At 37.3% G+C, this 15288-nt stretch overlaps 1 protein-coding gene across 3 annotated transcripts in view; it reads left to right on the forward strand.

Annotated features, from left to right (window-relative positions):
- So5a1 (Solute carrier organic anion transporter family member 5A1) overlaps window positions 1–15288 on the forward strand; it is a 71639-nt gene that overhangs the window by 35790 nt on the left and 20561 nt on the right. For all 3 annotated transcript variants that reach the window (XM_049459165.1, XM_049459177.1, XM_049459170.1), the window contains exon 3: window positions 14616–15128. In XM_049459165.1, the coding sequence (XP_049315122.1) occupies window positions 14797–15128 (332 nt within the window). In that variant the 5' untranslated portion in view covers window positions 14616–14796. The remainder of the gene's footprint in view (window positions 1–14615; window positions 15129–15288) is intronic.

Consider the following 15288-nt stretch of genomic DNA (forward strand, 5'->3'; position numbering starts at 1 on the left):
TGATGGCCCAGCGCTGGCCAAGCTTCTTCCTTCTCTGAAGGAGGCTGCACTTCAGAGCAGTAAATCTATTGCTACCTTAATGGTTGCAACCTCGGACTGGAAGACGCTGCAATAGTCAGGAAGTTTGAAGCTGAAGTTGATAGAGTAAACCCCTTCACCAACCTTCCCCCCAAGCAGTGACTGATCTATAAAGAAGTTCACTGCCCCTCCATCCAACGGTTTCTTCCTACCCACAACTCCTTCGCCGGTATATGAGTAGAGTTAGAGCCGCACAGTTTCGGTTTGGCGACTCAGTGATCCAAGTGATACGGTGTGAAGTCAAAGTGAGTGAGGTTTCTCGAGTGTTCAGTCAGATTTTCTTATTACTAAAAGCAAATGCTGTCAGTTTATATAAATTCATATTCAGTTTTGGCCTTCAACTTCCAGGTTATGCATCATCGCAGATCATAGGTTCCAATTAGTTCTATTTTCAAGCCTAAGTTACATTTTTATGTCATATAAAGTTGAATGCATTGACTTGTTCTGTGTAATTTTCATTCGTGGAGACACTTTGACTGTTTATTGTTTCCAAAATTTACATTAGTCACTCGATTTGAAAGATGATTGTTGAATTGTTCGTATATTTAATAACTGTTTTCACGTCGCTTTATTATGCTTCCCGGGCTTAAAATTAATAAAAATGTTAGTTTAAGTACTTTTTTTAATTATTATCGGCTATAGAAATTAGTCTGCAATAAATGTAAACAGTTTCAATCCAATAACTGTAGTACAACTAAGTTTGAAGAATTAAGGACAGAATCACTAGATCAACAGACTGACTTATAATTCACCTTAGCATAGCTCTGCTGATCAGAATTTCGACTTACTTTTACTTATTTATCTGTGTCACATGGATCTGTGTCATCAGGAAATTTTTTGTTGCAGTTCAAAGGACCTTCCTAAAAGTTGCCTGGAAAGAGCTATTAATTTCGAAAAAATACGACCCTCCCTAGTACATATACTCATTGTAGTTATATATATATATTTTATAACTTCATTATTATTTAATGCCGATAATTGATATGCCTTTATTATAGAATTTACGTCACATAATAGATTTACTTAAATGTCGTTAAGTGACTAAGTCAGTAAATGAATAGAGAAAATGTGTGTACAGTGTATATTGAAAAGGGATGTGAGATGCGTAATTTATTGATTGTGAGGAAAGCAATTTGCATGCGCAAACTCATCCTAATCTGCATAACTCCATCTATTGTCTATATCTACTAATATAGTAGACATACATACAGATATTTTATAATACGGTCTGTGGATATTCATATACTTATGTATGTACATATTTATATAAGTATGTCAGGAAGACTTTTGAGGTATGAATATCAAATAAAACAGTTTTCCATACAATAAATTAATTTGGATCGTACAATTTATATGGAAGCTATATATATATGTGTATGTTATAGTAATCTGATCTAAACAATTTATTCGCAGATTATATCGTACCTTAGGCTGGTCAGTCAGTTTGTATGACAGCTATAGGGTGAACTATTTTCGATTTTGTAAAGAAAAACATATAAACTTCAAATTTAATGGGAAATGTTTATTATCATTGGAAAGAACATTTCTTGGCATTTATTATCTCTTTCAAATATTGGCCGGGGCAAGGTCTCAGATGAAACATTGAGTCCAAGTTTCGATGACTCGTTCGAGCATTTCGACTTGTCATTGGTGATTAACAATGGTTATGTTTTGCTCCAAGGTCTAAATCGAAGCGGGATTGTTCGCATAGACTTTAAACTTTACATATTACCACAGGAAAAAGTCTCACGGATCTTGGTGGCCAATCGACCGAGCCAAAACATTAAATTATATGCTCACCGAAGGGTTCTCTCAATAAATCCATTGATTGGTGCGATGTATGGGAAGTCGCTCCATCCTGTTGAAACCAAATGTCGCCGAGATCACGAGCTTCAATTTCAGGCATCAAATAGACGGTAACATTCTTATCCACATTATTTTTGAAGAAATATGTACCGATGATTCCACCGGCCCATAAATCACACCAAAATGTTATTTTATCTGAATGAAATGGAAGTTCTTGAATCTCTTCAGGTTACTTTTCCTTTCAAATGTAGCCATTTTGCTTGTTTATATAACCATTGACCCAGAAATGGGCCTCATCGCTGAACAAAATTTGGGTCGAAATCTTCTTGAAAGCATTGTCGTTTTCAGTTTTTGCATAATCATATTTTGAACGTTTTGAATTTGAGATCTCGTTCCGTACGTCAATCTGAGTTGCTGCAGAGGGCGCCGAATCCACTCTCCCGTTCTTCTTTTACACTCTCAGCTAGGGCTGTTATATTTTATTCACTGCATGATGGACGTGGTCTATTCGGTCGAATAATGAATGGTGTCTCAAGATGGGTGATGGTGTTGCGAATAGTACGCTTAATAGGCTGATTATGTTGACCATAAGTTGAGCGAAAGGAGCGAAACACATTCTTTACAGAACGTGAGTTTTCGTAAAAAATTTGAACGACTTTTAAACGCTGTTCAGACAATTAGTAAACCTTTCCAGGATGAAATGCCAAACAGTACTGAATAAAAATAACATGATAGCTTGACACGACTCATGCATGATATAACAAAAACAAAGTATTATTTGACAGATGACAAATACTAATTATTGAAGCAAATTTAAGTGATAGGGAATACCAAACCGGATGAGTCAATCAGCATCTTAATTGTCTTAACTAATTGAACAGCTTTAACAGGGTAAAAAAAGTACTACTCATAGATTGGGACTAATAGGCAGTGCCACAGCTTTCATCATGTCGAAATGCCTTCAGAGTTCTTAAGATTTGAAAATATTTTCTGATATGAGAAGTTACAACCGATTTCCGGCATCTCTTTGGCATGTCTCATTGTACCACTATGTTCAAATCTCAAGCTTTTTAAAGCCATCTAACAGTGTATTGTACGCAGAAATATTACTCTGACACTGTAAGAGATTGTGGGCCATGCATAAACCGCAAACTACAGTTTTACTACATCCATATGTACAGGTTTACGGCTGCGTAGGCGTCCATTTACTAGTACATATTTATATATGTATGTATGTAAGCACACTTCATATCATACTGTATAAGACATTTATTTATACAGATAAATAATTTATTTACTCTGTGACAACGCGCTCTGGCAACTGCCAATGCTGGACCACAATGGGAAATTACGAAGTCGGGCGTCTGGTTGACTAGTACGTCGGTTGGCTTGTGGCACGAGTCACAAACTAATTCCGTATAATAAATTGCACAGCACAACGCGTTGCAGTCGATACATTTCAACAAGCAATAAACATTCGCACTCAACTACTAAACAAATATAGATATGTATGTGCATACATAAATACAGATATATCTACATCACAAAAGGTTATGTTTTACGTGTATTTCACCGGTATCACCAATCAATTTAATTGAATTAAATTGAGTGGATTTGTATGAAATATGCTTGCACTACTCATAAACTGTTTGCTGAATGGTGTTCAAAAAGTGCTACGTGTTGTTGTTGCTTATTACAACGTCCTCAATTGAGGAGGAATTGCCGCTTTTACTAAGGTTTTACGTGCCATACACATTATGTAAGGTATTCAAGTAGTTATGTACTCATATATGTACATACATACACACATAAGTATATACTTAAGTAAGTAGATGGCCTACAATTCAATATTTTCTTCAATTTATGTAGTTTGGGTAATAAATTGGGTCATTGAAAGTGCTGGCAAATATTAGTTTCCTATCTGTGGTTACATAAATGTAAGTATATTTGCTAAGGCCAACCTTAAATGAAGTAGAATACTCTTCTGCCTACACCCGTTAATAGCTAAATAATAGCTAAAAAAAAAGGTCAATTATTAATTTGCGCGCCGATTGGATATGTTTGAGGAACGTAACCCACGAAAGATCCGTCAAGATATCTTCACGAAATTTGATAAAGATTAATGTAAAAAAAAACAACAATCTCCGGGGAAAATATGCTGATTGGATCAATATTTATACCTTTCGTTCAGTCTCTGTCGTTGCCTCTTTTCAGCCATGTGCTCCTCTATGCGGTTCGCAAACGTTGGATCCGAGGCACTGCACCACCTGCATATGACGAAATATGTTCGGTCGTTTTTCACCGTCTCTTTTTCCAAGCCAACCGTTTCACCTCCTCTTTCTTTACATTGGACTTGCCCTCGTGTCGTTTTTACATAGCCCGACCGCTGCCTTGTATGGCACCCCCAGTTCCTCCTTGCTTGGCTTCTTACGGGGTCCTCTTTGGTTGCCAGAGTGCAGTCGACCCTTACCTGTTCAGAAGAGCACTTCTTTTGTGTTAATGCTCACAGCGCTTTCTTGGTTCGAGTCTATGTGGACTGTAACACCCGTGTGTAGTGCTACCATCGAAGCAATCTGCTCCCGTTGCAGAAGAGGTATGACCGCTGGCACCACAACTTGTCAAATCGCTATGTCCGTCGGTGATAGCAGTCTCGTCTCTCGCCGGCTTTGGGGTTGATATCCCAGTTCGCTTCATATCTTTTATGATCTCCATATAAGTTTTGACTTTAAGGTCTCTATCCCTACCATTCTATACCTATCGACAGGTACTTCTTAAGCTATGCCTGTCATATTCCCTCATTGATCTCTTTCTGAGGTTGCATATAAAGCAGTCGATCAAAGGTAGATGAATGGTGAAATACACCTACTTTCAACAAGCAGTGACACTCATTCTCCAGCCAACTTCCGTGCGAAGGATACAACTAAGAGAAACTTTCAGATCGGCAATATAGCATATAGCTATCAAATCAGCAGCAAGAAAAATATTTTTTATATCATTTAAGCCATATGAAAAGCACCTGTGGAAGCTATTATAGTTCTGGTACAGCAGAAGTTAAGGTGGGATTCTTACTTAACATGTTTTGAAAACAATACCGAAGCTTACTGACATAATTATGGTCGAATCTGCCTTAAATTTATATCTAGATGGCGTCGAAATACATATATTATTGCTAATTAAAGAAACGTCGTCCATTGATATTCTTTTTATACCCTGAACAGGGTATATTAAATTTGCCACGAAGTTTGTAACACCCAGAAGAAAGCGTCGGAGATCCTATAAAGTATATATATAAGTGATCACTATGTTGAACTGAGTCGATTTAGTTATTTGATTTAGTCTGTCTGTCCGTCTGTATATATACGAACTAGTCCCTCAGTTTTTAAGATATCGTTTTGAAATTTTGCAATCTTCATTTTCTCTTCAAAAAGCTGCTCATTTGTCGGAACTGCCGATATCGGACCACTATAACATATAGCTGCCATACAAACTGAACGATCGGAATCAAGTTCTTGTATGGAAAACTTTCACATTTGACGTGGTATCTTCACGAAATTTTTTTATGGATTACTGCTTCATATAATATATAATCTCCGAAAAAAAATTTGAGATCGGATTACTGTAGCAAACAAACTGAACACATACATAGTTACTAAAAGAATTACACCTGTGAAGGGTGTATTAGCCTCGGTGCAGCCGAAGTTAACGTTTTTTCTTGTTCAAACGTAAAAACGGTCCTTTTTACTCAAAAAGAGTTCACTTTTCGAATAATCCAATATTTTTTTGGTAAACGTTATGCGATCAAAGCTTCGTTATTAATAACAAGGTGGTGCCAAAGAAAGCATCAAAAAATCTTTTGAATCGGCATTGAATTATTAGGGTATGCTGCAAGTATCTGTTTCGGCTTACCCGAACTTTTCTAGTTTTTGTGTTGTCGCGATTCTTAAATTCTTCCTGAGTCGTTTATTTCTCTTGAAAATGTTGTTCTGGATTTTCAGTCTTTCTCTTATATCTTGCTTTAGTGCATTCTCCGTAATTTCTAACCAATTCTACTATATTGTATCCTATGTCCCTGCGGCGGAGCAAAGGGCCACAGTGAGATTGTTTCATATATTTCGATTCGGCCTCTTAATTTTACTCCAACTTTTTTGGTTTCTAACTAATACGATGTCTAAATTTTCCTCCAGGTTAGAGCGGGTCGACTTTTCCGTCAGCTGCCTTGTGGTATTCAGACGATAGCGTTTCGGTAGATAGTGTCAGGATCTCGTCTCAGAACATGCCTTAGAAAACCAAATATTCTTTTGAGAATTTTGTCTTAAGGCAGTGCTTGATTTGTGTGCGGCAGTAAGTCCGTGTAGAGCCAGTAAACGTTGCAATGACACCGATTTGTGAAGAATTGCCACTGAGATTCCATTCTTCTCAATTCTGCTAATACTTCTTTATCTAATTTGTATAACGGTTTCGTTGATGGACTTCCCCAACTGTTCTCATTAGAAGTGATAACAAAGAGCTCTCTTCGTAAATCACTTCTTCAATTTTGTGGGATATCCCGTTCATTTCAAATCGGCGGCATTCATGGATATTGTATTAAAATCACACTCTTTACTAATTTCGATTCTAAATTTTAGAGCTATTTCCATTTAAATTAATATTATTTTTTTTTTAATCTAAAGTTATATCTCTACCGTAGGTATTGTCAGAGAAGCTCAGGACCAACAATTTCTAGAGTTATTGAAACTGCTATTCGCGTAATATCCAGTATACATATGTATGTATGTATAATTTTTATCTATCTCTCTCTGTCTCGCTCTCTCTTTGCAACATATTTTTGTAATTTTTCATTCATACTGAAGCTATTTACCGTACTTGTAAGGTCCTTCGTCGAAACTTCACAGTCACCTTCAGAGTGCTCAGTGTCTGCTTCGTTGAACTTGACCGAAGTGCATTATGACAAAGTCGTCAGCAAGGACTTCCTCACCAGTTAACTTGCCGGTAGCAGTCGACTTAAAATACTGATGGCATATAATATATGTATATATGTACGTACATATGTTATGTAAATAGTTTTGAACTGCTGCTTGGTAATCACATTCACCAGTACTTTGTTTACATGTGCTTGTCGTTACTCATACGTATTCGTATATATCTTTATCTGCTTCATTCATATTGAAACTACAGTACAAATACATATATTCGGAATGTGTAGGACTCATGGTGCATCCTCACGTGTGATTCGGTATCATCGCGCCTACAAAGAACGCATGTCATTCACATATTTTATACTATATATCTACTTACTTATGCATACCATATACTAGGAAACACATGGCTGTGTTCTTATGCAAATAGCCTTGTGTGATGAAAATAAAATACATGACTATGCATAGAGGTACTTCATTGCTGCTGTTTACTAAATTAAAGCACTTGTCAATATGAAATACATACGTCATATTTCATTTTTACATACCGTAGGGTGCAAATTACTTTTGCCTACCCAAACCTATAAACATTTTTTTATATACATCTGGACATATATGTATATATATGTATTTAATGTATCAGCCAAGCTGAAAAATTCACAAGAGCGAGTCACTAGAATTGAATTTATATGTTTAGAGATTGGGTCTTCTTCTTTATTGGCGTAGACACCGCTTACACGGCGGCAGTTGGAGATTCCATATGTAGGCAGGTCCTTCTCCACCTGGTCTTTCCAACGGTGTGGAAGTCTCTCCCTTCATCTGCTTCCCCCGATGGGTACTGCGTCGAATATTCACAGAGATGGAGTGTATTTATCCATTCGGACGACATGATCTAGCCAGCGTAATCGCTGTCTCATAATTCGCTGAAGTATGTCAAAATCGTCGTATAACTTGTACAGCTCAGCGTCCATCGAAAGCGTTAATCTCCGTTGCCAATGCGCAACTAACCATAGACTTTTCGCAGATCTTTCTCTCGAAAACTACTAACGTCGACTCATCAGATGTCATCATTTATGCCTCTGTACCATATAGTACTCGTAGTATGTAAATAATGAGTGATTTATAGATTCAGTTTTGAGTTTGGTTTAACAGCATACGTCTTCGAAGTTATGACTGTCAACAGTGACGTGGGAGTTGTGAGTGCGACGACTGTTTGCTTGATGACAAGAGATATTTTGTCTTGCCTCCGTTCACTACCAGACCCGTTTGTCTCGCTTCCTTATCCAGTCTTAAGAAAGAAGACCTAACGGCGACGATGTTGAGGCCAATGATATCAATATCGTCGACATACATACGTCAGCCAGCTGTACTCTTATAGACGATTGTACCTTGATTAAGCTCTGCGACTCGAATTATTTTCTCCAGCAGTAGATTGAAGAAGTCGCACGATAGGCAGTCGCCTTGTCTGAAACCTCGTTTGATATCAAACGGCTCTAAGAGGTCCTTCCCGATCCTGACGGAGCTTTCGGTATTGCTCAACGTTACTTTACACAACTGTATTAGTTTTGTGGAAATACCAAATTCAGACATTGCGGCATAAAGGCAGCCCCTTTTCGAGCGGTCAAAAGTAGCTCTGAAACGACGAGTAGGTGGTGTGTGTCGAACCTCTTTTCACGGGTCTTTGTTGATTTTCCAGGCCTAAAGCCATACAGATAGGGTCCAATCAGTTTGTTTGCGGTGGACTTTAATATTTCACATAATATGCTAGATAGATAGAACACACTTGAATTCCAATCGTCGGGCATGCTTTTGTCCGACCATATTCTACAAAGAAGCTGAAATTGAATCTATCTCTTGAAAAATATACAGTGAACGTCCAGATAACGTTCAAAAAAATTGCCTTATAGACCAAAATATCAAAAAATCCACTGAATTTTTTGCAAAGATCGTAAAATGAAATTAATGAAGATTCCTGATTGATAAAAATATCAAAGCAAAGTATTAAACATATTGTTCATAAATATTTGTGTATGCGAAAGCTCTGTGCAAAGAGGGTATATCACAAGCTCTATAGCGGCCCAATGCCCTGTGTCATAACTTATTGAAAACGATAAGAAAACGGCTTCGAATAGTTTCCGTATCAACATATTCTTTGGATCCGGCTCACAGCGACATTTTTCTCTTCTGAGACCTCGCAAAAAAGGTCGAGGCAAAGATATTGCCGAGACGGAGACCATTTTGAGGCAAGACATAATTCGTTTATTATAGTTAGTTTCACGATGGACTTTATTAATAGGGAATCAGTTGGATAATTTGTCATACAAACTGAAGGACGGGAATGAAATGCTCGTATGGAAAATTGTTTCATTTAACGAGATATCTTCACGAAATTTGGCATTGCTAATTATCTAAGATAATGGTGCACTCACCGAAGAAATTGTTCAGATTGAACCTAGCATATAACTGTCATACAAACTGAACGATCAAAATCAAGTTCTTGTAAGAATCTATATATATAAAAGAAAGTTGTGTTAGTTACACCATTTATAACTCAAGAACGGCTGAACCGATTTGGCTAAAAATTGGTGGGGAGGTAGCTTAGAGCCAGAGTAAGGACATAGGATACCTTTATCTCTCTATGTTAGAATCCAATACAACTCATAAATAGAAAAATTATATTTTAAATCATTAGCATTTGTTCAAAATTCATGTTTGTAAGAATCAATTGAATATATGCGTACAATTTTTAAGCAGATTCGTCCTCAAAACTGATACAATTGCTATGTATTAGGAATAGAAGAAAAGAACTGCAACCAAATATGCAGTGTAATAGATTATAATTGGCTCAATAATCAGGCGCTGAGTACGTGCATCTCCAGCGTGCATTTTCCAGCCGACCTTTTCTTTCCACGCCCCGCTTCATCATGTGCAGTATACTATGTTTCTATCCCCGACGCAAAAATTCGGCTTTATTCCGATTAGAGCACTTAAACACTTCTCAGAATCAAATGTTTCTGTTTTGGTTGTTTGTTGGAGGCACCTACTTTACTCATTTCGCCTGCTTTCAACATAGCACATATCTTTTCAACGTGGATTTCCCTGATGCAGACCCCAAATCAGTATTTCCCAAAAAAACTGATTAACACACGAAATGCTTTATAATCCATTTTTTTGTAACTAAACATCTTCACATTAATGCTATATCTCATTAACTAATAATTACCGAAGAAATCATATAAATGGTAGTAGTAGAATTATCTATGTATCAGCCACAGTTAAGCGTGGACGGGTTCTCTAGTATTTCATATTTTTCGGTACAACCGAAATTGACGTGCTTATAGATCCTGTGCAACTCCAGGTACTAGTTGGCAACACATGTCAACTGGTGTTATTTTTAAACAATCTGTCATGTCTCCCAAGTGTTCTCTATATCTATATACTCCTGCATCATTTGGGTGAATATGTATTAATAGCCTCATATACATACGTACATAGGTTTCGATGTTGTAGCTGTATCTTAGTAGGCCTTCACTTGATTTTCTATTTCACTGCCTCCTACCGTTACCGGCTGTACGTAATAAGTATTTTTAATCAGCTCTCCTCAGCTCAACGCAGTTTCGCTCTGTAACGGTGTAGCTTAAATTACAAATAAGTGCCTAATCATTTTTACCTACCGGTACGGTAAGATGGCTGGTAAAATGATCCAAAATTGACGCTCTACTTCATAATAATGTTGCCATACTGTCATGCAAACACTATTCACTTATGTACATATGTATGTGAATGTATGCATGTATGATGTGATATGTGTGCAGTATTTATGTAAGAAGCATAAAAAATGTGATACATTCACCATATAGCAATATAAAATATTAAAATTGCATTAAATGTAACGTCTCGGTCATAATAAGCGGAAAGTGTCTCCAAGCATTTACATACATACATATGTATTATATTATATTTTTATTATTATGTCTCTGGCAGCTTTATTAATATGCCAGAGACTTACATATTGAAGAGGAGTTCGAAAATAGTTTGCACATTTTGGTTTTATGTACTACTCAAAGGTGAGGTGAAAAATTGTTCGAAACTGTCGAACCTCAAGGAAAGTAGTTATAAAAGTTCCACTCAATGGATCCAAAATAAGCCTTTTAGAACAGGTTTTATCACATATTTAGCACACATTTCCGAAATATTTACAAATTCCGAAACTGGAAACTGGGTTCGTTTAGTTTATATGGCAACTAAGTATATTCTATTTCTGAACGTTATCTCAAAGAGGGGTCTAGTTCGCGTATATGCAGATAGATAAATGGACGTACATCGTTAAATAGACTCGACTCGTCACGCTAATCACTATGTTAGGTGAGGTTAGGTTATATTGATCACCTGCCATGTCATACGTAGTCCTTAGTAATTCCAGAGTTGAACTTGACTTGAAGTATTCGTCATAAAGGGCGTTAACGCTTTTGGTGAGGAACAACTTGATATTACATATCTATATCTTGATACTCCTTGATATTTGAGACGAGTTCTAGATAAGACTGGACAGTGGTATAGCAGGTGTTCAAGCGTTTCTCATATGCCGACTTCCCTGCACTTTCTGTATGTATCTTCGTTACTTGTGCCCATCCGGTTCGTATGTGATGCCAGTAGATTGTCACACATTCTTAGACCAACAATGGCTTTGCAGTCCTTTAGAGACCGTGTGAGTAACAAGCATGCGTGGTTTTCGATCCCGCATGTCCTCAGGGCACTGAATCTAACTCAGCACTTCCGGAAACTCCATTGCATATCGTTTTTAATGATTTACGTATTTCCGGTACTGGCCATACGGATCAAACTTTGGCAATTTCATCTGCTATTTCGTTTCCCAGAATTCCTTTGAGGCCTGGAACGCAGTAAGTCTAATGCTTCCCTGCTTCTAATGAAATTATATAAGTAATGCGGTGAGAGATTATTGTCTTAAAATATATTGTCAGTTGTTACTCAGCCGCTTTTTTGATAGCAAAGACTTTCGCCTGGAAGATGATGGAGTATTCCGGAAGCGTGAAGGGTTGCTTAAGATCCAGCTCCGAGCAATATATTGTGACGCCCACACTATTAGCCAATTTTGATCCATCTGTGTAGATGTAGTACGTTCCGCTGACGAGTCGCTTGCTTCTGCGCCATCCCTTCTCTTTTAGTGTGACCTTTTCTCCCAAATAAAAGTGATGTGTTCTATTTTATTCACCGCCTGCTTATTGAGCTCTACCCGAAGCTTTTTGGGTTAATGATACAGACGAATGATATTTCTGAGAAGTTAATGGATAACGTTTATAATAACTGTTATAATGCGAGTTAATAATTGCTAAACGACCTACACTTGCTTTTGGAATGTTGTCCTTAGCGCCTCGCAGTATTCTTAATTAGTTTAAAGCTTTACATAATCGTTTATGTAGAAGTACATAGACTCATCTACTTAGTTTTCCTTCTCATTTGTATTTATTGTCGTTACGTAGTGTTTTTCCACTTCTAAGTCGGTCCAAGTTACAACTAAAAAAAGGAATGTACATATATACATACATATGTACATAAATATGCCTCTTTATTCGAGTTGATAGCAAAGTCAGACAGCATTCTTGTTTTGTACAATCGCTGGATTTTGCGTATTTGCTTATGAATGAAAATGTAGTCTATGTGTCTACGTGTGAGATAAGACAACAAAATTTGCAAGTACATAAGTCAACAAGCAAACAGTAATTCAAACAACACAAAAATATTTACGTACATATGAGTTCGGTTTACAATATGTGGTTTTACAGGGTGCTGTCAAAAATGTCTTTTACAGTTTAAGCAAAAGTTCGTAAGAGGAAATGTAAGACCATGTTGCTAAAATTGAAAAATTATAGTGCAACTGAAATTGCTATTTTTACAAGTACGCCTCTGTACCAAAGAGAAAATTGGACGGAATCATTAATAAGACGACGTCATGGAGCCATGTGTAGAAGTTCACGAAAGTGAGGAAAGTTCTCTGAGTGCTATTCACTTGGCAGTGACTTAGAACGCCTTCCGGTCCTAGACCAAGTATCCTCTGTTTAGCTATAGGACATCCGTTTTAAAGCGAACTAAAGTGAGAAGGCGAAACATCCATCCCAGGGTTGTGCGCTGAGTTTGAACCCGCTGCGTAAAAAAAATACCCGCAATGAAAAAGGATAACGCCATTACACTGGAAAATCGAGAGTTGTCCAGTTTTTTTTCCCACTCCACCCTGCCCAATGTCTCCTAAAATATTGGCGGTGGAATAAATTCCATTTTATTCGCATACTCCGTATTCCGCTGAATACACTTTACCAGTTTTTGAAGATGACATCTTAAGCGTAGGTGCCGTAAGAAGACCTATTCAATATTAGTAAGTTCCCTTTTTCCTAGAAGTTGAAGAAGTAGGTCTGACCCCCAACAGTACTACCCCAAAGTAACATTGTGGTGTGCCCAGTTTTGCTACTGTTCCAAGACCTGAAGTATTTCCGCAGAATCCAAATAATCCTCTGAAGTATCCTTAACGTCTGAGGCAGCTAAAGTGAATTTTGCGCCACTCTTTGATCGGTCGGTGAATATGTATTTTAGAATAACTATTTAACTTATTGACCAGAGAACCATTGGTCTATTGTTCTGTACTGGGGAATGAAAATGTGGTGTTTAATTCTTCATATATGTATGTATCTCTTTTTCTCGGTCGCATTGCCAATTTCGCCTGAGTACTTTAACCAGGTCGAGTATGATATCCTCCTTTGGCCTAAAATCATGAGTAGGCTAGCCGTATGCATTGCCTCATACTATATTTGTATATGTGTTGGCCTAGTAACCCCTTACTTATATTTTGTATAAACTATTGTAACTGATTTTTGTCTTAAGTTTTTAAAATCTAAGAAAAAAATAAAATTTGTATTTTTTTATTTTTTTTTGTATAGTTTGTCGTAAATCTATTTCATAAAAATACTCTTAAGAGCCTCTATTATTTCTTATGTTATGATCTTCGTGCGCAGTTTCCTTCAAATTTTCGATATCGTCGCCGTGAGTAGATATTGATTAATAAAAGTTTAAATCAAGAAACTTTACGAAATTTCTTCAAGAATAAGAAGAACAGGAACACTATTTGAAAAAATTCACAACTTAAGACATTGCTCATAAAATATTTTTTCGGGGGATTACCGCATATTTCTTAATTCGCGATTTTATTTAGGTCACATAAAAGAAAACAGCTGAAGAAGCTAAGTTCAAAATGTGGGTGACATCGAGTTAAACCCTTCTAATGATTGAAAAGAGATAATTTGGTGTACAAAAGATCTATGTGCGACAAGCAATGTGTATCTTCACAGGCTGTCTTAACGATAACCTATGCTTGATCATGTGAATTCTTGTCCCACATTCATTCATATGGGTATATGAGTTTGACATGCAAACCAGTCAACAATCATCGGAATGGAGATTTGGCCCATATTCTTACTTAAAACAGCGTTACAATCCTCCTACTAATACTACTAATAGCGTGAAAGGCGCATCAATTAAATTTCCCTAACTCCACATTAGCAGTTGCACCCTGTATATACGCGCAATTGTAAAAGACAAATATTATATAAATCATTGCAATAAACTCCTACAAAGCTCAACACAATAAGATAAGTACGAAGAAAAAAAAACAGCAGATATGAATGTAAATCTTGAAACAACTTAAAGTGTACTCAATAAAAACGACACAGATTAATCGTAATTTGTAACATTTCCTACAATTTGCACTAAATTTTTCTGTTTTTTTTTTCCAACTATTTATTGCAGACGCAGAATAACGCAATTGTGAGCAGAGTATAGCAATTGGACTGTAGACGGGAAGAATGTAAATAAAAAGAGTCAACAAAACCGGCTGCTTCGTATTTCGCATTTTAATTTTTTTCCCCACTCGACTTCTACGTTTTTCGATGAATGCAACATTTCAACAAAGGCGACAACAACGACGAGTATGACAGCCAATCGACCAGCAACGCAAACCGAGGAAAGGTTGGTGGAACAGCAGCAGCAGCAGCAGCAGCAACAACTGTCACATCAACAGTACACAAACACAACAAATCCAACAAGCACGACAAATGCCAATATGCCGTCGTCGGCGAACACTTCAGCTTGTAACGCCAGCGCCGGCTACGATGAAGTGGAGCATTGCGCCAGCCGCTACGGTGGTACAACAGCAAACACCGGTGCTGAGGGCAACTGCACGCATGTTGGCGTCGGTGCTAGCGAGGGTGTGTGTCGTAATCACAGCACTGCGAGCTCAACAACGCATCGCCGCGGTCACAGGTGAGTGAATTTCGGCTAAATTTGGCGAATTGTGGCGTATGTGTGGGGCGTTCAAGAGATGCGTGGCGAATTAAGGCTTGTCAACTGAAATTTCACGCAAAATAATAATTAACCATTTACCTAATGATGGCCAAGCGTGGCTGTGTAGTATTGAAATGTA

This window comes from Bactrocera dorsalis, chromosome 1 (genome assembly GCF_023373825.1).
Source record: "Bactrocera dorsalis isolate Fly_Bdor chromosome 1, ASM2337382v1, whole genome shotgun sequence".
In the NCBI taxonomy this organism is placed as follows: Eukaryota; Metazoa; Arthropoda; class Insecta; order Diptera; family Tephritidae; genus Bactrocera; species Bactrocera dorsalis.